We start from the raw sequence: 20,635 nt of genomic DNA on the forward strand, positions 1-20,635 counted from the left end.
ATATATATATACTTTTTTTCTTTTCTTTTTTCTTAAATCCTCTATTTTTCACAATACCATTTTAAGACATTTAAGGGATTTAAAGAAACAATAGACTGTTGTTCCTGGGAGGGGTTAAAAAAACTAAATCCAAAAGCTTAACCTGCAAATAGTTTCAAATTTCTTAAAAGCCTATCCAGCGACAAATGCTGCAAATGAGCTAAAAGCGTATGTATAGAGAGAGAGAGCAAGTGCTGTGCAGTAATGTTATTCTGTATTTTCCCTCTCCAATAAATAAAAACAAATTAGTTGTTTCTTCTTTTTATATTTTATGTATCTATATATTTTCCTATATATGTATTTTTGTAGCTACTCATTTTTTACATTTATACATGTTCATATTTTTTTATGTATTGAATGTGATGTATTTTTTATTTATTGAATATATATTTACATAATCTTTTTTTTTTTTTTTTTTACCTCAGGTTTATTCTGCTGCAACGTTGCTTACTAGACCACCTCTCCTCAGACTTCTACTGACCTGGAATAGTATTAAGAGTTGGCCCGTCTTCAGACAGCAGCTCCTCTTACAGACCCCTCTAAAGTTAACCATCAGTTAACAGACCCTGAACCACTATAACTGTGTTACCCAATAAAGCCCAGACTTGGGTGCCAGTGCGCACTGATAAAATCTGGAAAGTCCTGCTGTTCAAAAGAGCACCAGCAAGGCAAGACACACAGCCTTTCATTCATAACTGCTAGAAAACCACCATCACAAATAAAGGGACCAACAAAACTCGATTAGCCTCACACGTATTGCGTTAAATATCAGAGTGAAAACTATACTGTAACTAGTGACTATATTGATGTACATACTGTTTCCCACCTAAAGTAAATCTAGAAAGGTTACAGGCAGGTCTTTGTGGCTGTGCTAAGAAGCATGAATAGCTCATCTCAATCTGATAGCCATCAAAAAGGGTGGAAAAACCCTCGTTTCCTCGCAAGAGTTTAGGAACTTGCATGATCACCTGTATGTGAAAGTAGTTCTACTGTTATACCCAGTAACAAATTGTATGCATTAATTTAACAAAAGTAAAGGAAAAAAATCTCACAAATAGGGAAGGGTCCATGACTGAGTCTTTAATCTAAGGAATTAGTTTTGCAAATGTAAAACAGAGTAGAGGACACCACAAAAGTAAACAAGAATGTTTTCTCAAGGCGTTTTGAAACCGAAGGCCTTTAAAATATTATACAAATGATGTTCTGTGAAAGCTTGCTGACAATGTCCAACTGTTTGTGTGTGTGTGTGTGTGTGTACAAAAGCTTTCTGGATAGGTAAAGCTGCGGGATCCACCCTTTGAGGTACAGGAATAGTCTTTGTTTTTGCTTGAATTAGAAATGGTTAAATCCCAGATGTTTATTATGGTCCAAATGAACGTCAGTAGCAAAACAACACTGAAAGAACCAGGGCAGTATTACGCACCTATTTTCATGAACAGAAAACATGCCTTATAATTCAAAACCATTATTAACACACACACACAAAAAAAAAACATGAGTTTCATAAACCGAAACAAAACTAACCAAAACACATTTATCCTGAGTCTAAATACAAAATGTTACATTTTTCATGATTTCAGACCTAACAAAAACTATCCGCTTCCTTCACCAGACATCTACAAAATGCATATTATCTGAATATTATCATCCATCCTGCTGTTGAATGAAAGGGTTTGGAATGGCCTCCATCCCGTCCTGTGGACAGATGAGCACGACGGACGTCCCTCGACAAACCACCAGCCCGAGCTGTCTGGTGTCTTCGGTCAGCTTGTACTGATCATCCGGATCTGTTCAGAATCATCAGGATGTGAGTAGAAATCATATACAACGATCCTGAATAAAAAGCTTAATTAAAAAAAAAAAAAAAACGCTCAGGTAGAGCAAGGGTTTTCAATCTTTTAGGCTACATTCAGACTCCAGGTAAATGTGGCCCAAATCCGTGCTCATACGGGACTCGGATCTGTTTTTCTCATGATCTTTTCAATTCTGATTTGGGCCACTAACTCCGATACAGCTCGGATGTTTTGCAATGCGGAATTCATGCGACTTTTACGTCGCTCTAGACTAGCAACATTCGTCACAATTCGGCACTCATGGGGGTCGTTTAAAAGATTTGACATACCTGCTGTTATCAAGACAGTCGTGAAAGTAGTCAGTTAAGGAGAGTAATGTGTCAGAGCTCACAAGTATTACAGTAACAGCTCTATATACAAGCAAAACACAAGAGCTTGTATCATAACGGTTTAAAAACTCTGCTAATATTTTTTACAATCCTCTTCTTTGTTTTTTATATCATCTGCGCATAAATTTGCTGGCTTCTGCAGCACACTATAAATAAATGCGTAAACTTTTTTTTTACGCAAAACTATGCGTATGACAGCATGCTGCGTGTCGTCTTTTTATTGTTCTTTTGCGCATACAGGGTCAGTCCAGGACCCATGATCTGTTCACACTGGAATCTGATATTGGCCATATTTAAACAACAATGTGAACAGCTATACAAAAAAAGAAAAAGATCCGAGCAATAAATCAGAATTGAGCACAAAGGCTCAGTGTGTGACCATAGTCTTAGATGCCATGAACCAAATATGATCCTCTATTGAATATTCATGATCCCTCCATGAACATGTGCCTTGAAAATATATACAGTAGCTATATTTTAAACTATATATTTTTTCATGTACAGTAGTCAACATTTGAAGTAGATTTGAAGTTATTTATGAATTTTGAACAAAACCCGAACTTTGATGAACTTTTTTGATCTACTTCAAATGTTAACTGTATAATGACCCAATTTATACTATGAAAAATTGTGTGTAAAATATAATTGGGGAAATACTTAGCTTCAATTATGTTACATTACTTATTACAGAGAAATTTTAAATATTTTTTATTTTACTTTTGTTAATCAAATTTGGTATAATATATTTTTACACAGATCCCAGTTTGAAGGAAGGAAGGAAGAAGAAAGGAAGAAGGCAGACGAAATAAATGAAGAGATTTTACCTCGCATGTATTCAATGGTGCCATCCAACACAAGATTCAACAACGGGTCGAAGCCTTTTAAGACACCACTTGCTGAAAATAGGAAACAATTCATGTTAAATTCAAAGATATTTAGTTAAGCATAATATATGAATTATTTAAACCCCATATTGTATCTTATGAAGCAACTCTCACCTTCACGACCTCCTTGGAACTTCACTCTTATATGTTTGTCGATGTATTTCGACAAATCAAAAATACTCTCCTTCTTTTTCTTATCTTTATCCTACAAATTAAAAGCACATATTATATAACAGGGCTGTGTATAATATATATCAGACCGTGTCTTATTATGTAGCTTAGCTCCTCAATAATACACAACACATCAAATGTACAATAACCAGAGGGCTCTAGAGAGCACAATTTGAACTTTCAGAGTTCACAAGACATTTATGTGCTTACATTTTATTTATAAAAACCCATGCGACCATACAAGCGTTTATAAAGTGAACGGTGTGGAAACGTTAGCGCTACTCACCGCCATGTTCAAAACTCCTCTACGCCCCGCCCACTTGACGTTACGTTTGACGTCTGCCTCTCGACCAATCACAACACGCGCCGGTGAGCTCCGACAGAAACGATTTTTTAATTTTGTTAGCCTTAAACACCCACAAATATATCAAACACAGCTTCAATTGTTTTTATTATTCTTTTACGATTGTTAAAAAATAAATATGCTGAAATACGATAATACGCGTGATTAGGTTGAGGCGCTCAGCACATCCGGTGAAAAACGGACAAACGCGGGAGCGAAGCGCGAAAAAACAAATGACTCGTTCAATAACTTAAAAACACGAATAAACTGCGATTTTTTTAATGATTATTATCGCTTTTTGTGTTATTACATGAACTCAAAATGACGGAACTACTTTTTAACAAGAGGTTACAGGTGCAGGTGAAGAATAGAGAGACCGATGAGAGGTAATAGTGATTGTGTTTTTGAACATATGTTAACAAAAATGAGTGTTTGGGTTTATTTTTCTTTAACTGTCATGTATGTTATAGTATTGTGTTTTGGAGGCTATTAAGGGTCTAAATGTGTTTATAAATGATGCTGTTTTAAATTACAGACGTTCAGTCATTCGCATCAGTATTGAACTGCAGCTATTAACAAATCCTGTCCATAGGAAGGTGAGAAATTATCATTTATACATCATTACTTATGAATGTAAAGCATTTGGTCTTATGTCTTTCTTTTTGTTTTATCAACAGGATTTGATTGTACGGCTGACGGATGATACTGATCTTTACTTTTTATACAATCTTGTGATATCAGAGGAGGATTTTCAGAGGTATAACGTTAGTGATCTGATCTGATCTGATCTTTTTATAAAATAATCATCCATACCTATTGTCAGCACAGTAATATCTGACTAATATCTGACTAATGTGATATTTTCAGTGTAATAATCATTATTTACTTTCCTTCACAGCTTAAAAGTACAACAAGGGCTTTTAATAGACTTCACATCATTCCCACAGAAATTCATAGACTTGCTTGAGCAGTGCATCTCTGAACAGGACAGAGAAAACCCACGGTGAGAGATTATCTGAATATTATCTCTTATAAATCTTTTCTTAATGTGTATTGGTTGTAAGAACTGTTTCTTTTCAGGTTCCTGTTGCAGCTCACGTCAGCTTCATCGGCGTTCGACCACGGTCCTTCAAACCTTAATATTGTGGAGACAAACGCTTTTAAACACCTCACACATCTCTCTCTGAAACTGCTGCCGGGATCTGACACGGATATTAAGAAGTATCTGGCCACCTGTCTGTCTACTGTAAAGGTGCAACTCATCATCATGGACTTTGACTGTGTTTTTATCCTGCTTGCTTGGATGAACGCATCTTTAATATATATGTTTTACAGGAAGAAAAGCAGCAGTTGGAACAGAAGTTGAGAAAGACTGAGGAAGATCTGACAAGACAGCTAAATTATGCACAGCAAGTAAGTCCGATTCAAGATGGTTTCTTTAAAGTTAATTTAATATATGTATTATTTATAATATAACCATCAAATTGTTATAAATTTAGCAAAACCTCACAGGCTTGATAGTTGTCAGTATCACCAAATAAATGAATATTCACAAAAATGAATTGTACAACTACTATAAGTATATCCAACCTTACCCGGATAAATACAGTAGACTCACGGTAAGCGGTGTGTACTATATAAAATCTCAGCTGCTTGATTGTTATATTGGCAAAAAACGTAAACCGTTATCGCCCAGCTTGATTGTAATATTTCATCAAAAAAACATAAGCTATATTATTGCCCAGCTTGATAGTTATATTTAGTAAAAAAAAATTAAACTATATTATTGCTCTTTTTGTCAAAAAACGTAATATTATTGCCTATTTTGTAATTTTTTTAAACCATATCATCACCTATTTTGTCATAAAGCGTCAAATATATTATCGCCCAGCTTAATATGTTATATTTAGCCAAAAAACATACTATATCATCGCCCTTTTTAATCAAAAAACGTAGCCGTTTTTTTTTGTTTTTTTTGTCTATATCGTCAAAAAAACTATACCGGTATTATCGCCCAGCTTGATTGTTATATTTCATCAAAAAACATAAACTGTATATCACCTATTTTGTCAAAAAACATAAACTGTATTATCTCCTATATTGTCAAAAAACATAAACTGTATCGCCCAGCTTGATTGTTATATTTCATCAAAAAACATAAGCTAAGTTTTTTGATAAAAAGGGCAAAAATATAAACCATAATATTGCCCAGCTTGATTGTAATATTTCGTCAAAAAACTTAAACTATATTATCAGTCGCCTTGATTGTTATATTTCGTCAAAAAACTTAAACTGTATTATTGCCCAGCAATAAATTAAAATCCTACTTTACCTGCATATATTACAGTATATTCACGTAAAACGGTACATGTAACAAATCTCAAATGCTTGACTTTTATTTTGTCGCAAAATGTAACAATATTATCACTATCTAATCTACTTAAAGGCATGAAGATATATAAAAATCATCAATATGATTTTCTATATAGCTGCTATATACCTGTGTATGTCGTATTCGTATTAATTATATTATAATGATGTATTAACCATTTTGCTTTTATAGTAATTATATTGATTAATTTAATTATTCATTACGTAATTATGATTTTTCTTTATTATTATTCATCCTCCAGACCCTGTCTGAGAAAAGTCGAGAGTTGGACAAACTGCGGTCTGAATGGACGTCCCAAACGACGTCTCTGTCCAGCAGACACATGCAGGACCTCACAGCTGAGCGTGAAAATGCTCTGGAGGTGATCTGACATGCACTTGATATGGGGGAAAACATTTCAATAAGTTGCGAAAAAAAATGTTTTTATATGTATATAAAATGCTTGAACATAGAGTAATACTTTGTGTAGATATATTAATAGTATATATAGTAATGTAAAGTCCAGTTTCTATCAGAAAGCTAAAAACGTATTTTTGGATTGTGTTATTAGACTCAAGCGCGTCTGCAGCAGCAGAACGAGCAGCTGCGACAGGAACTTGAGTCGTCTCACCACAGAAGCACCCAGCAGCTCCAAACCAAAGTCTCTGAGCTGGAAACGGCCAACAGGGAGCTCACCGACAAGAAATACAAGAGCGACTCCTCCATTCGAGACCTCAAAGCCAAACTGGCCAGTCTGGAAGAGGTGCAATATTTATCTAGAAGGATATGGTCTGACAATCACAAGAAAATCTGATGGCATAACTCTGTGTTGTTTGTCCAGGAGTGCCAGAGGTCAAAGCAGCAGGTTCTGTCGCTGAGGAGGGAGAACAGCAGCCTCGACACCGAATGCCACGAGAGAGAGCGTCTGGTCAACCAGCTGCAGACGCGAGTGGCTGTCGTAGAGCAGGAGATCAAAGATAAAGACCAGCTCGTGATGCGCACCAGAGAGGTGCTGGAAGCCACACAGCAGCAGAAGGTCAGCACATTTCTGCGGAGATCAAATCTGACGGGAACGGATCCTTGTATTCGTTCATTCTATATTGATTTTATTTGTTTGTTTGCTAGAACTCTGTTGAAGGAAATGCAGAGAGCAAGCAACTTCAGATCGGCAAGCTGGAGGCCACGGTAAAATCCCTGTCGGAGGAGCTCATCAAGGTTTGCGTCTGGATTTAACTGTGAATTACTCATATCAGGGTTTCTGCAGGTGCTAAAAAAAAGTTACACAAAATTACTACCTTAAAAAGGTCTTAAATCAGAGCTGAAAGTCATGGCATGAAATTTGCATTTGTCCCGTTTTCAAATGCAAATATTTAAACAATTTTAAATCAAGATACACTTGAGATGCAAATGTAAAATTAAGTCTTGAAAAACTGGACTGAAGTAAGTGAGTTTGTTTAAAACAAGAACAAATATCTGTCAATGAATTATCAAAATTATTTTTTTCTGAGCCCATTGGCAGTTATTTGTTCTCACTTCATTTTGATCAATTTCACAGAAAACAAGACTTCGTGTTGTATGTCATCTGCAGTAAATGCATCTTGATATGAGAATCTTTAGACATTTGAAAACAAGACAGAAATACTGAGGAAGTCCCTTTACCACAGAGATTCTGAAAAATACACGGATAATGTTGCCCGGGATTTGTCCCGGAATTGTTTGATTTTGGTTCATTCACACTGGCAGTAATTTTCCGGAATCTGTGCGTGCGTTCACTTCACACACAACCCGTAAATATCCCGTAAAGACACGTGACATCGATGTGACATGTAATGTCTCCAGCGTCTTAAGTTTGCTTATGAGCTGTGATTTCTCTCTCGCTAGTGCATTTTATTTATTTATTTTCTCTGATTTGATCATAAACTAGCGCATTACTTACCGTTTCACTAGCTGGCGAACGATCCCATCTTCAGCGTCAACACAACGACACACACCTTACGGCATTGATTACGGCTTTTGTTCACACAGAGCGCGTTCCGGGACTGATACCGGCAATGTTACTAGGTCCCCAGCCCGGCATCGATCCCGGGACGTGTTTGCGTTCACACAGAAGGCACTCTGGCAATTTCCCGGGATCAACGTGCTGTGTGAAAGGGGATATAGTGCCATATTCAGAGCTACTCAAGCTACTTTTTTGTAAAATGAATTAAAAATGAATAAATATCTCTTAGAAGTTTAATTTTCAAACTCTTAAGTGTTGCTAATACAGCTCCTTGTGTTTCTCATTTAGAGAGCATGTTGACATATTATGTTCCCTTCAATTTATTACTTACATTTTCTTTACTTGGTCTTAAAAAGGTCTCAAATGTACCTTCATGAACCCTGCAGAAACCCTGCATACAGTCGGATTAATCCTGAATTCCCACCGCAGGCGAACGGCATCATCAAGAAGCTCCAGGGGGATCTGAAGGCTCTGGTGGGGAAGATCAAGGTGAAGAACACAGTGACCGTGTCTCAAGAAAAGATCCTGCAGGAAACTACGGAGAAACTGCAACGGGAGCAGCGAGAACTGCAGGACGCCCAGCAACGGCTCCGACAGAAAGAGGAAGAGGTACCGTATCAACCCCACATGTGCCGCCAACATGTTCCAGAACATTTCTTTTCACCAACAGGCTTTGTCGTTTTTAGGCAACAAGATTAAAGGAGCAGTTGGAAGCTACAATTCAGAAACTGGACGAGAGCAGAGAAGTGTTAAAAACCAATGAGAACGGTTAGTTCAATATATATATATATATATATATATATAGATGTGTAAATGTTTTAAATGTATGTATTTTACATTTATTTATCTATTTTATTAAGTATAAAAATTTGTATTCTAGTTTTATTTACTGAATTATTATATACTATCTAATTTTCAGTGTATTTTTCTTCTTTCGTATCCTTATGCATTCATGTAGTGATAACTTGGCTGAACAAGCAGCTGAATGAGAACCAGCTCTCTCGGAAGCAGGAAACTTTGGGAATGTTCGAGACGCCCGCCGCAGGGCTGAGAACAGGAAGTGTCTCTCACAATATGGTAATCGCGCATCACTGAAATGTAGCATAAACTCCACCATAGGGTTTTTTGTCTGCTTGATGTAGCTGGAAATCAGTTTGCATGTCAGATTGGACTTGTCTTTGAAATGATGTAGCCGTTCTTCTCTTCTCTAGCTTGATAGCAAAGGTTTCCCCTCGTCTTTGGGACAGGGTTTCCCCATCACCTCTACGATAAACTCCAAATATCCTCTTCCTCTTTCCTGTGTGAGCTCAGGAGCTCGCTCTGTCCTGACACTGCACAATCAGACGTCTGGACTAAAGGCAGGCCTCGTCTCCTCTTCTCTCTCATACCATCTTTTCCTTCATGCATCTCCTGTTTTTCTGTGGTTTGCTTGTCTCTATTATAGTCTCTGTTCACACTGCACACAATTCTGATTGTTTTGCTTTGTTTTATTTTTTTTAACTTTATTTGACAACAATAAATTGGACACTCCGTCCTAGTGTTTTATCTGCATGGGTTGCTACAATAATGATGTTAGAAAGTAGCATATTTATTATAGCAACAGAGAACAGAAAACTGCCATTTTGGCGTCTCGATGTGGAGCTGAACAAGATGTATGAGTAGCATCCCAAATGACAGAAAAATCTTCTTGATGCATATTTGAGCAAATATTGCAGCGTTCCAACATTTTATAACGTTTATTTCACCAATTACATATTTTGTTAAAAAAAATGTTTTATAAAAATTTACTTTTATCATATTTTTGAACAATTGTATAACATTTATTTTAACACGCACGCAAAAAAAGATTTATATAAAAAAATTAAATATTATTTTTTAAATAGCATAAAATATATAATTGGTAAAAAGAAATAAAATTATCAACAATATTACTCTCTCTCTCTCTCTCTCTCTCTGTCTCTCTATATATATATTTTTATATATATATATATATATATATATACACACATTTATATATATATATAATTTGTATAAAATATTGTTAGAATTTATTGTTGTTAAAATGAACAATATAATATATATATATATATATATATATAATTTTTATAAGATATACAATTTTGACTTCCTAAAAATCAGATTGTAGCATCATAAAATAAAATGATTAACAATATTACAATATATATATATATATATATATATATATATATATATATATATATATATATATATATACTAGTATAATATATATAATTTTTTATAAAATATTGTTATAAAATTTTGACTTCCTAAAAATCAGATTGTAGCCATCATTGTGATCAAAAACTTTGTTTTCAGTGGCAGTGTTGAATTCTTTTTTCAAATAAATAATGCTCTAAACCTAAATTTTAGGTCCAGTTTAACCCTATGAGCGGCAAACCTTCAGCAGCAGAAGTGAGTCCCTCTGCGCTCGCCCAGCCTTCCAATAAAGAGAAGTGAGTTCCTCTTTAATGCAGTTACTCCTGATCTCTAACATAGCCTTGTGTCTGAGCTGTGTCTCTGATCTGAACAGCGGAGAGCCTGCAGGTCTGGACTCCAAGTACTTCGAGAGACGAGACGACAGCATTCCTCTCCGCGGTCTCCTACCCAGCATGCATCTAAACCGAGGCAAGCGACAAAAAGATTTTACCCAGTTATTCCTAATTGCTATACTTTTGAGGAGATTGAGTAAATGTTATATTGAATATAAATGCCTTCTACCTGCAGAAGTCCCTAAGCCTTTGAACACGGCTGGAGCAAAACCGACACCGGCCGCAGCTTCTGCGTATTTCCCAGGATGACGGACAGCACGTTTATACGGACCTCGATTCATCACTACAGTTTATGTGAACGCCGCTACTAAGATGCGAAGGCATTGCAAAGTATCCATGCATATGATGGTCTTGTTTGTTTCAAATATTTTCAATAACTTATTAAAACGGATTTATTTTTAAACCCATTTCTCAATCTGTTTATGAAGAGATTCTTTGAATGATAACCCTAAACATGGGACCAATTATATCAAACTATAATGGTGCTGTTTTTGGTCCTTTAAGTCTATGGTGCCTAAAAACCTCTTTTCAGTGTCTTAAACTTGTTTGTGCCATACATGAACTGTCTCTGAAAGAATGAACTCACCTTTTGCCAAACTGTCAGAGCTGCCGATTTGTATTCTCAAATAGTGCTATTCGTTCAAGGTATAAAGATTTAAAGTACTTGACTGGTTGATGACAAACTTGACTGTGGTTTGCTGTGTAAAGCTGTATATATATATCATTGTGTGTACATTTATATTATTGTATTTATGGTTTAATATAGTGAACTTTGTAATCTGTTTATCATGGATTGCAGTTTGGCTGCTTGTTCATCGGTAGTGAAATTTTAGGACAAGTGAATAAATTCTAATATGCAGTTAGAAAAATTGTTTGTGTTTTTACTATGGAACTGAAGTATAAAAACAGACAGCAATCGCACATACAGCAAAAATATTCAACTTTTATTGAAATGCGTGTTTAGATACTTTGACATATTTACATTGGTCGGTCAAAAAAAAAAACAATACACCATGTTAAAATTTATAATGAAGACGGCACAACAAACAGAACATAAAAAAAAAAGCACACTGTATTCTGAGACGAAGAGAATATATTACAGGAAATCATCTCATAAATATCCAAAGCACACAACTAATATTACAGATGAACTCATCTGTCTTATGTCAATAAAATATAAATTTGGTCAAATGTATCTTAAAACAAGCCATTCATCTGTCTATGAAAACCAAAAAATATAGAAAGGCCACTGGCAAATCTCACCTTTTTCTCAAATGTTACTTTGTCAGTTGGCATTTAGGAAGTGTTTTGCGTAAACGTACATATTTTTCGTAAAAGAATGTAATGTTTCTACACAAGGCCAAAGCGAATCCAGACAAATGACGCGCCATGTATTTCAGTTTCACTACTGGTTTAGAGTCAGCTCTACCGCTGTTTTACGAAACTCAACTTCAGTTGTATAAGAAAGGCTGAGGCTGATCGGAAGTTACACACGCATCACTTAAATTCACCAGTTTCCGTCAAAACAATTTAAGCTGGGGAAGGCACCATTGATTCTAAGTGGTATAAAGAAAACAGGCGTCAGCTTAAACAAACGACAAAAAAAAAAGAAACTTTAAAGCTGTACCACAATCATTCCAATGCAATGTTTGTTTGTCAAAGTCTGAAACTGAACTCCGTTAAGGCCATTCACGTGGAAATCCGTACAATTACACTCCCTAAAAAAAGGTCACTGGGCCTCAAGAAGCGAATTTCATGAATTCCAACGAAAGTGATTTACAGAAATTCGCTTAGCTTAAATTCTTATACGAACAATTTCAAACTCGAGAGTTTTGCAAACAATTTACATAAATCATTCAACTTGAATTCGTATGAATGTTTTTACAAACAGAAATTATTTCGTCATGAATTCTTACAAATTGTTTTACTCAAATTTTGTAATTGGTTTTATGAATGGTTTACACCAATCTGTTCCACTCAAAAACTCGTTTGGCTGAAATTCTTACGAATGGTTTTACGAATGATTTGGAAAAATTTGTTCTACGCAAATTCTTGCAAATAGTTTTAGAAAACAACCTTTTTTTTTTCCATTTCAAAATTTTACGAATGTTTTTACGAACGAGTTAGATACGTTTGTTCTATGTGAATTTCACAAATTCGTTCTACTTGCGTTTCATGAATGACGCCTGTTGTATGTATGCGTGTTCTCGCTAGGCCCTTCTGATAAGGAGAACACCTTGTGTCCGGAAACATTCCTGACCGGGTTAATGTCCCTGAGTGAGCTATGGTAAATGAAGAACTATATAAATCAACAAAAAAAAGAGCAACGTAAAAAAAAGAAAAAGGCAAAAAAAAAGAATAAATACAAGCCAATGCAATAGTGCCTTTGGACAGAACCATCGTTAAATATATGTTCTTCTATATACATTTCTTTTAAAAAGTGGTGCTCTATTCATGATACAATAGGGACGCCTAGTCTTAATCAGAGACTTTCCTTCTTGCAGAGTTCACACACCTGTCCGTAATTGTCATGCTTAATTAGCAAGTTCAAAACTCTGCAGGAAGGTAGAGCTCTAGGTGCAAGACTGTGCATGCCTTCGATATAGCTTTACGTTTCAATAAATGACAACAGCCTCCATGCGCAGTTCGTTTCTCAACGGTTAGGGGGTGTGGCCAATACCGCCACATGGAAACACCCGATCACACGTTAGTGTCCTGTAGGAGGGGCTCTTTGGCCTCTCCGGGCGGGTGGGGACTGTGCGAGTGCCCGTGGGGTGATGTGGGCTTCTTCCAGCTGCCCGCACGAGTGCCCATATGGGGGTGTTCGGGAATAAAAAGAGCCACCAGGAGCGCCAGCAGCACAGAACATGCGCCGAAGAGGAACGGCGGTCCTGGGATTATTGAACTCTGTGAGGGGAACACATGAGGCGGGAACACGGTTAACACAATGGCAAGACCTCTTCCAAAAACAGTCTATGATGAAGGCGTATCTACACCCAAATGTTCGTAACGTGAATATGCGCAATTACTTTTTAAAATGCATCTCTATGAACTCCTTCACACTGTGCGTGAAATTCCGTACAGTCACGATTCACTCATTTTCACACGTGGAGGCAGGAATGAGTTTTTAATCGCTTAGATAAATATTTTACTGACGATTTACAGAGATTTGTTCGGCTTAAATTCTTGCAAATAGTTTTACAAACTATTTACTTCCTAAGAATGGTTTACACAAATTGGTACTCCACAATTCCTTCACGTATCCAAATATAATTTTTTTAGAGAATAATGAAAAATGTGCAATTTTACAATTTACACAAAATGTTTCTGCTCAAATTAGTTTTATGAACAATTTACATAAATTTGCTCGGCTTTGCAAACTACTTATTCTTCTTGACTTCTTAAGAATAGTTTAATGAGCGATGTACACAAATAGATACTGCTGCACAATTCCTTCAAGTATCCAAATATTTTCAAAGAATAATGACAAATCTGCAAATTTTACAAACAATTTGGTTCTACTCAAATTCGAACGAATGGTTTTACGAACAATTAACAACGAACTCAATCTGCTTGAATTTTTACAAATACTTTTACAAGCAATTTACACAAATTAGTACCAAATAACTTAAGGTATTCAACCATTTTTTCAGGTATATAACTTTTTCAGAGAATAACAAAAATGACACAAATCATATTTTATTTACAAACAAAATACATTTATGAATGATTCTACGAGCAATTATCAACAAACACGTTCTGCTTGAATATTTGCAAATGGTTTAAGAATCAATTAAAACAAATTTATTCTGTTTGATTTGTGGAGGCTAGGTTTTGTTTGTAATTGCAAATTAATTCAGGTATCCAACTTTTTTCAAAAGAATTATGCAATGCAATGCTATGAAAAATAGTTTGCAAGTATTTTATACTTGTGTTGTTTAGCTGCATTGGACTTCAGCACTTTAACTTTAGCAACTATTATTTTTTTTTAAAACATGTAACTATTAAAACAAACCTAAAACCAACATAAACATCATTCAACATAGTTCAGTTAATGCAACGATGTGCGGTAGCTTACCTGTTGGTGGGGATCATGGTGATGCGGTATATCCTTGTCTTTCTCTGGAACTTGGTCCAACTCGACGTGAAAGATGTAGAAGATGAAACCGTAGAGGGCCGGACCCAAACCGTTACACAGCCCACGGATTCCCGTAACCATACCCTGACCCACGCCTGCAGAAACATGAGCTTTAGCAGTCGGCCTCAAAGAAAATGTAACTTCACTTCAAGAAAACCTACCTTGTTGATCCGGATCAGCTGTGCGGGAAATCAGGGCGCTAACAGCAGGGAAAGTGATACTAGACATGGCGGCAACGGCTCCGGCCGCCCACATCATCCTGGAAGTTAGGAAAAATGTCACTAGTAAACTCATAACTGTTTACATTATTCTTAAAGCAACAGTTCAACTGAAAAAGAAAAAGGCCATAATTTATGCCATTATTATTATTTTTTTCATGACTTATTTAACACTGAGGCTTTTGGTCTTACCATGGCTCAGATCCGAACCCGTACCAGGCGAGTTGCAGAATCTGAAATCCCAGGCCCAGCAAAATTGTGTTCTTGTTCCCGATGGAACGCATGAGTAAACTTAACACTACAGTCTGTAGGTGAAAAAAAGAAGAAGTCACATTCAACATCATCCCTATTATAAAAGAATGAAGTAAAAATCCTTTATGTATCTTACTGACCTGAGCCACAATAGACAGCAGTCCTAGAACAGCGATGAACGCTGCGACACTTTCAGGGGAAAATCCCATTATCTGGATAAGAGGGTAAAACAATAAAACTTTACAGTTCCGTTTGTTATCGGGATTTTAAACAAGTCTCGACCTGACCCACTAAACACAATTAAAAACCGAGTTAAAGATTAACCACAGAGATAAACCAAATCTGTCCGCTGACGAACCTGTTGCAGATACAGGAAGAAGCTCGAGTATTGGCCAGCTTCAGGCAGATACGACAGGAACACTGTTATACAGATGAGCAGAACCGTCGAGTCTTGACCCACCTTCCTCAGAGACTGTAGAGACAAACACATTCCCGGTTAGAACCAAACTGCGTGCCAATGTAACACTTTAATATATATAAAAAATGGATTAATTGTACATGCTCATTACTCTTTTTTTACCCATTTAAAAATAATATGAATACATTATAATTAAATAATTTAACACTGTAAAAGTAATCCTTTAAAATACTATTATAATGCATTTAAAATCACAGATTTTAGTTTTAGTGTTTAATATCAGCCATTTATCAGTTTATTGGCCGATGTAATACAAAAAATTATCAGGGTGCCATTTTAATATTGATGTATCCCTATTTGTTAAAGTATCGCAACCATGATACGTTGAGATGGTTCAATTTTAAATTAATTTAAGTTTCAAGACCACAAGTTTAACAGACCTGTGTCTTCCAAAATTGACAGGAACACATTAACCAATCAAAACCAAGAACACTGTGGTGGAAAACTGTAACAGGCTTCGCAGAAACTCTTCAGAGCAAACCACATGTGAAAACTGCCCTATATGACATGCGTAAGCAGCGTACAGCTTTAAAAACTCCATGATGTCAACATCTCAAACTGTCGAGGGCCGAATGGGCGTAAAATACTTCCCTATTGAAAACCACACAGGATATGAGCGGTGTTGTGCTCTTTTTAAAATATACAATACATGTTTCCAGCCACACTCAACAAGCTGAAGGTTCTGCATCTGCAGTGCATTTAACATCTGTAATAAATTCCATTATTCGGTAGGAACCGGTTCGGGACTTGACTGGACTGTGAAAAGTGGATTGTAATATTATTGCACCGAGCAAGTTCAAAGAGGTCAAATCTACTTACAGCAAAAGGGTCAGCTTGTTCCCACGAGATGGGGGCGCCCCAGGACGCCGGCCTCATCTTCTCCGGAAGTGACTCGGGCACGGCCACCAGGATGAAGCAGATGTCCAGCATAGCGATGGCAGAAGCCAGAACCACCACCAGACTGTCTCCATAAACCTGACTCAGATACGCGCCGATGGCCGGGCTGATCACGAGACTCGCCGCAAACGTGGCAGAGACCTTTTAGAAAAAGCACAGACAAGTTAATGCGAAAAAAAGAGGGGCATAAAGAGAGATGATGATGATGATGATGAGGAGTAAACGCACCATGCCGTAAGCCATACTGCGCTCATGCTCTTGAGTGATGTCGGCCACATAGGCGAATATAACCGAGAAGGTAACGGCAAACACTCCAGATACAGAGATAACGGCAAAGTACCACCTGAAAAACAACAAGAACGCTTTCAAATCTTTCTGTGCATGTGATTTAAGATACAAATACAAAACACACAGATATTTGGGTTCTTTGAGATGACCCATATTGGCTTATCAGGATATCTTATGATATTAACCTTATTAATACCATAATACAATCAATATATTGTATATTACAATACAAATTGTGAATTTTAAACAGAAACTAATATGACAAATAAAGAATGTTTGCAGATAAATGTTCATTTAATTTAATACATTTTGTGTAGTAATATGAAAATTTGGGCCGATACCAATAACCGATAATTGCTTATATTTGAAAGCCGATAACCGATACATTGGCTGATAAATATAAATCCACATTTTATTATAATTTTATATGATATAATAAGAATTCACAAAATTTTTACAGTAGTGTTCTCATTATAATTTTATGTAGCCTAAATGACAGAGTAAAGCTGCATATGTTATGTTGCATATAACCATTTTCCTTTCCATTATGATTCCAATCATATTTCAAGCCATTTAAAACCATCATGGCGACCCATGCGCATCTGAAGTTCTCAGATGAAGGAAATTATACATTATTTATAGGCTTCAAAATATATCAGCCAAATAAATCATGCATCCCTAATTTTGTGTATATTTCGTTTACTACTTTTAAGATTTATTTAAAAGCTAAAATAATTACAAAATTAAGATGAGTTTCAAATTAGTTAAATATTAAATAGATTTAAAATTAAATACTGAAATCACTCAAAGTAAAAATTAAATAAAATTAAATTAAAGCTAAACTGAAATTTTTAAAACTAATAAAAATGACAAAAGCATGTTACTAAACTACTTTATTTTGAAACTGAAAATAAAGTCTAATTAAAAGTATGAATAAATATTATCATAGTAGATAAATCATACTTAATGATCACTGTTTTCAGAGAAAATACAAAAACCTGCTAAACTTAAACATAAAAATGTAAAAAAAATTATTCATTTCCATGTCTAATTATTATTTTTTTATTCTAAAATTAAATTAAAAGTACCGGTATATGTTTTTTATTTATTTATGTATACACAAAAATAAATGTTGACACTTTAAAATGAGGTTTCATTAGTTAACATGGACTAAGAATAAACAATACTTCTACAGCATTAATCTTAGTCAACATTTATTAATACATTAATAAAATCAAAAGTTGTTGTTAACATTACTTAATGCACTGTGAACTAACATGAACAAACAATAAACAGTTATATTCTAACAAACAAAGATTAATAAATGCTTAAAAATATATATTGTTCACTGCTAGATCATATTAGCTATGCATTAACTACAGTTAACAAATGAGACCTTATTGTATTGTTTTTTTCCAAATAGATATACAAAATATTTAGTAAGTAACATACCACGGGCTTATCTTCATTAAAGGAATTGGAGCACACGTGAAGAACACAGTGAGCAAAAGAAAGGACTTCCTTCCCCACACGTCTGACAGAGCACCAATCAGAGGAGCGCTTAGAAACGACAGCAGGCCCTGTGAACAAAAGCATGCAGTTGATGAATTATGAACTCGACTCAATAATAGACATTTTACAGGAAGAAGTTAAAGATGATACCTTAACCCCCTGAATCAAGCCATTCATGAGAAACGTGTGTTTCGGGAATGTTTCGTGAAGAGCCTGCAGTCACATGACACACAAAAGCGCATCGGTTATGACGTGCAATGCAAGTGTATTTTGAACTTTTTTTACATGATCATATTACTCAATATAATAACAAGGGCATACAAAGGGTTTCTAAACACGACACTTGATATGAAAATAAAATCTCGCTTCCATTACGATGTTTTTTCTTCATGCGAAACAAGCTTATTTCTGGTTCAAACAACCACAACTTACTCCCAAAGTAGGTGCTGTCAGCAAACCCCAAGCGAAGAACTCCAGAAATATGACGATGACAGCATGATAAACGCTGGGAGCGCCGAAGCCCTGAGGCTGGAGAGAGAAGAACCAGAGACGGTCAAGAACATCAGGAAACCAACCGGCATTATTACACATCCATAAAGCTTCGGTTTGGTTTTCACAACAGATAAGGTCTGCGTGTGGCCTAATCCTTCCAACGAGAGGTTAAGAGACCAATATTTACAATGCAATATAAGAGATGCAATATTTTTTAAGGTGCCAAGTTAACCTGTGCTGATTCTGGCTTATTAGGTACTGTAGGCAAGATAAAACTTATTAAAAAAGGAACAATAAACATAAAAAGGAACTAGATTCAAATTTTGACCATATATAGATTACAATTTTGATAACAAAACCCAAACAAAAGTGTAACTGATCTTGCCAGTCAGTGAACAGGACAATACACGGAGACAATAACGGTATCATTTTCAAAAACTTGCACCTGTTTTTTTTTTTTTTTTTCAAAAAGTTTGCATATTCAGGCCCCCAAAACGCTGTCGTAAATGTGTAAATTAATTCTATTTTTAGTTGAAAAACGATTAAAAAATGTTTTCAGTAATAGATAAAGCTAAAAAAAAACAATATTTGATGAAAACATTCCACAAAAATATAATATATATATATTAGATTAGATATTAGCAATAGAAATATTGCTTTGATAACTACCTGAAATAAAGCTAGCTTATTAAATCAATTTGAGATAATAATTTAAAAAAATAACAAAAGCACATAGCAAAATTACTAAAACAAACGAAAATTACATTTTTATAAATAATACTTTCAAGAGATAGGCCTACATTTCATGACAAATACATTCATATCCAATAGATATAGACAAGTTTCACATATCTATCTATACAAATTATACTGCTATACTATAACAATAACAATATAGCATAATACTGATCTACCATGTTATCACGCACAAAACATGGTAACTTTATGCCTAGCAATATTATTGATATTTTGTTTAAACGTCATCATAATAGAGAACCATATAACAATTTAAGTCTTGTTAAGCCGTTTTATGTGTTTATAATATAATTTATAATAAAAAATAAAAAATATTACAGCCAGCCATGAGTAATGACAGATAAGCTTGACATCTTTAACCCCCACTAATGTGTAATCAAAACATCTGAACATTAATATAATAACGCATGTAGTGATTTAAATCGTTAATCTTGAAATATATGCGTGCTAGTATGATTTATTGGTAATTACAGGAAGTAAATGCTGATGTTTACAGCCATGATGAATGACAAGATTTGAAGTTACACTCCTTCAATACATTTTCAAAGCATTTTTTCGTTACAACATTAACACAATAATTATGTACACGTCTACTTAATACCTAAACCGTCGTGTCTAAGAGTTTATTGTGGTTAAATCTGAACACTCACCGTTCCTCCATCCTTGATGATGATTTTCTTCGCCAGTAACAAACTGCGATTCACTCGCTTCTTCTTTTTCTGGGTCATATTATCATCCTAGTTCTTCACACTAGGTTAAAATCGGGTTATTTTTAACGTGAACGCTTGCGCATGGATGCGGAGCGGGATGTAGAGGAGGGAAGAGGGGGGAATTATAGGAATATCGGTTTGTTTTCCGTCCATTCAGTTTGGCATCATGTACACAGCAGCAGCCATCTTCCCGAAGAGAGACGCATGGTGTGCGTGATGACGTCGGCATCATTCGATTCCGCCTGGACACGCCCGCACACGTGGTCAAAACACCAATATACGAGTAAACAGCAGGTAAAAAGCAACAAAAGCCAGTATATTTGAAATTACATTTA

The 20,635-nt window shown here is 35.4% G+C and overlaps 3 protein-coding genes across 3 annotated transcripts; 1 reads left to right on the forward strand and 2 right to left on the reverse strand.

Annotated features, from left to right (window-relative positions):
* Positions 1-640: 640 nt before the first annotated feature.
* Positions 641-3,645, reverse strand: lsm7 (LSM7 homolog, U6 small nuclear RNA and mRNA degradation associated). Its single transcript, XM_079592917.1, has 4 exons — positions 3,563-3,645; positions 3,220-3,310; positions 3,046-3,117; positions 641-1,826 (listed from the first exon to the last, which is right to left on the reverse strand). Exons 1-4 carry the CDS (start codon positions 3,566-3,568, stop codon positions 1,684-1,686), a joined length of 312 nt encoding a protein of 103 aa, XP_079449043.1. The 5' UTR covers positions 3,569-3,645; the 3' UTR covers positions 641-1,683.
* Positions 3,599-11,487, forward strand: sass6 (SAS-6 centriolar assembly protein). Its single transcript, XM_079592915.1, has 17 exons — positions 3,599-4,005; positions 4,155-4,215; positions 4,297-4,376; positions 4,518-4,622; positions 4,700-4,871; positions 4,955-5,032; positions 6,253-6,372; positions 6,562-6,753; positions 6,832-7,026; positions 7,116-7,205; positions 8,419-8,598; positions 8,676-8,757; positions 8,948-9,066; positions 9,201-9,347; positions 10,381-10,463; positions 10,541-10,635; positions 10,735-11,487. The coding sequence occupies exons 1-17, from the start codon at positions 3,941-3,943 to the stop codon at positions 10,806-10,808; spliced, it is 1,938 nt and encodes a 645-aa protein (XP_079449041.1). The 5' UTR covers positions 3,599-3,940; the 3' UTR covers positions 10,809-11,487.
* On the reverse strand, positions 11,483-20,550 carry mfsd14a1 (major facilitator superfamily domain containing 14A 1). The gene is made up of 12 exons (XM_079592916.1): positions 20,241-20,550; positions 18,775-18,870; positions 18,493-18,555; positions 18,283-18,410; positions 16,771-16,885; positions 16,465-16,683; positions 15,526-15,639; positions 15,308-15,379; positions 15,108-15,220; positions 14,859-14,956; positions 14,638-14,792; positions 11,483-13,466 (listed from the first exon to the last, which is right to left on the reverse strand). The coding sequence occupies exons 1-12, from the start codon at positions 20,316-20,318 to the stop codon at positions 13,260-13,262; spliced, it is 1,458 nt and encodes a 485-aa protein (XP_079449042.1). The 5' UTR covers positions 20,319-20,550; the 3' UTR covers positions 11,483-13,259.
* Positions 20,551-20,635: the final 85 nt, after the last annotated feature.

Source organism: Phoxinus phoxinus, assembly GCF_949152265.1.
Source record: "Phoxinus phoxinus genome assembly, chromosome: 20".
In the NCBI taxonomy this organism is placed as follows: domain Eukaryota; kingdom Metazoa; phylum Chordata; class Actinopteri; order Cypriniformes; family Leuciscidae; genus Phoxinus; species Phoxinus phoxinus.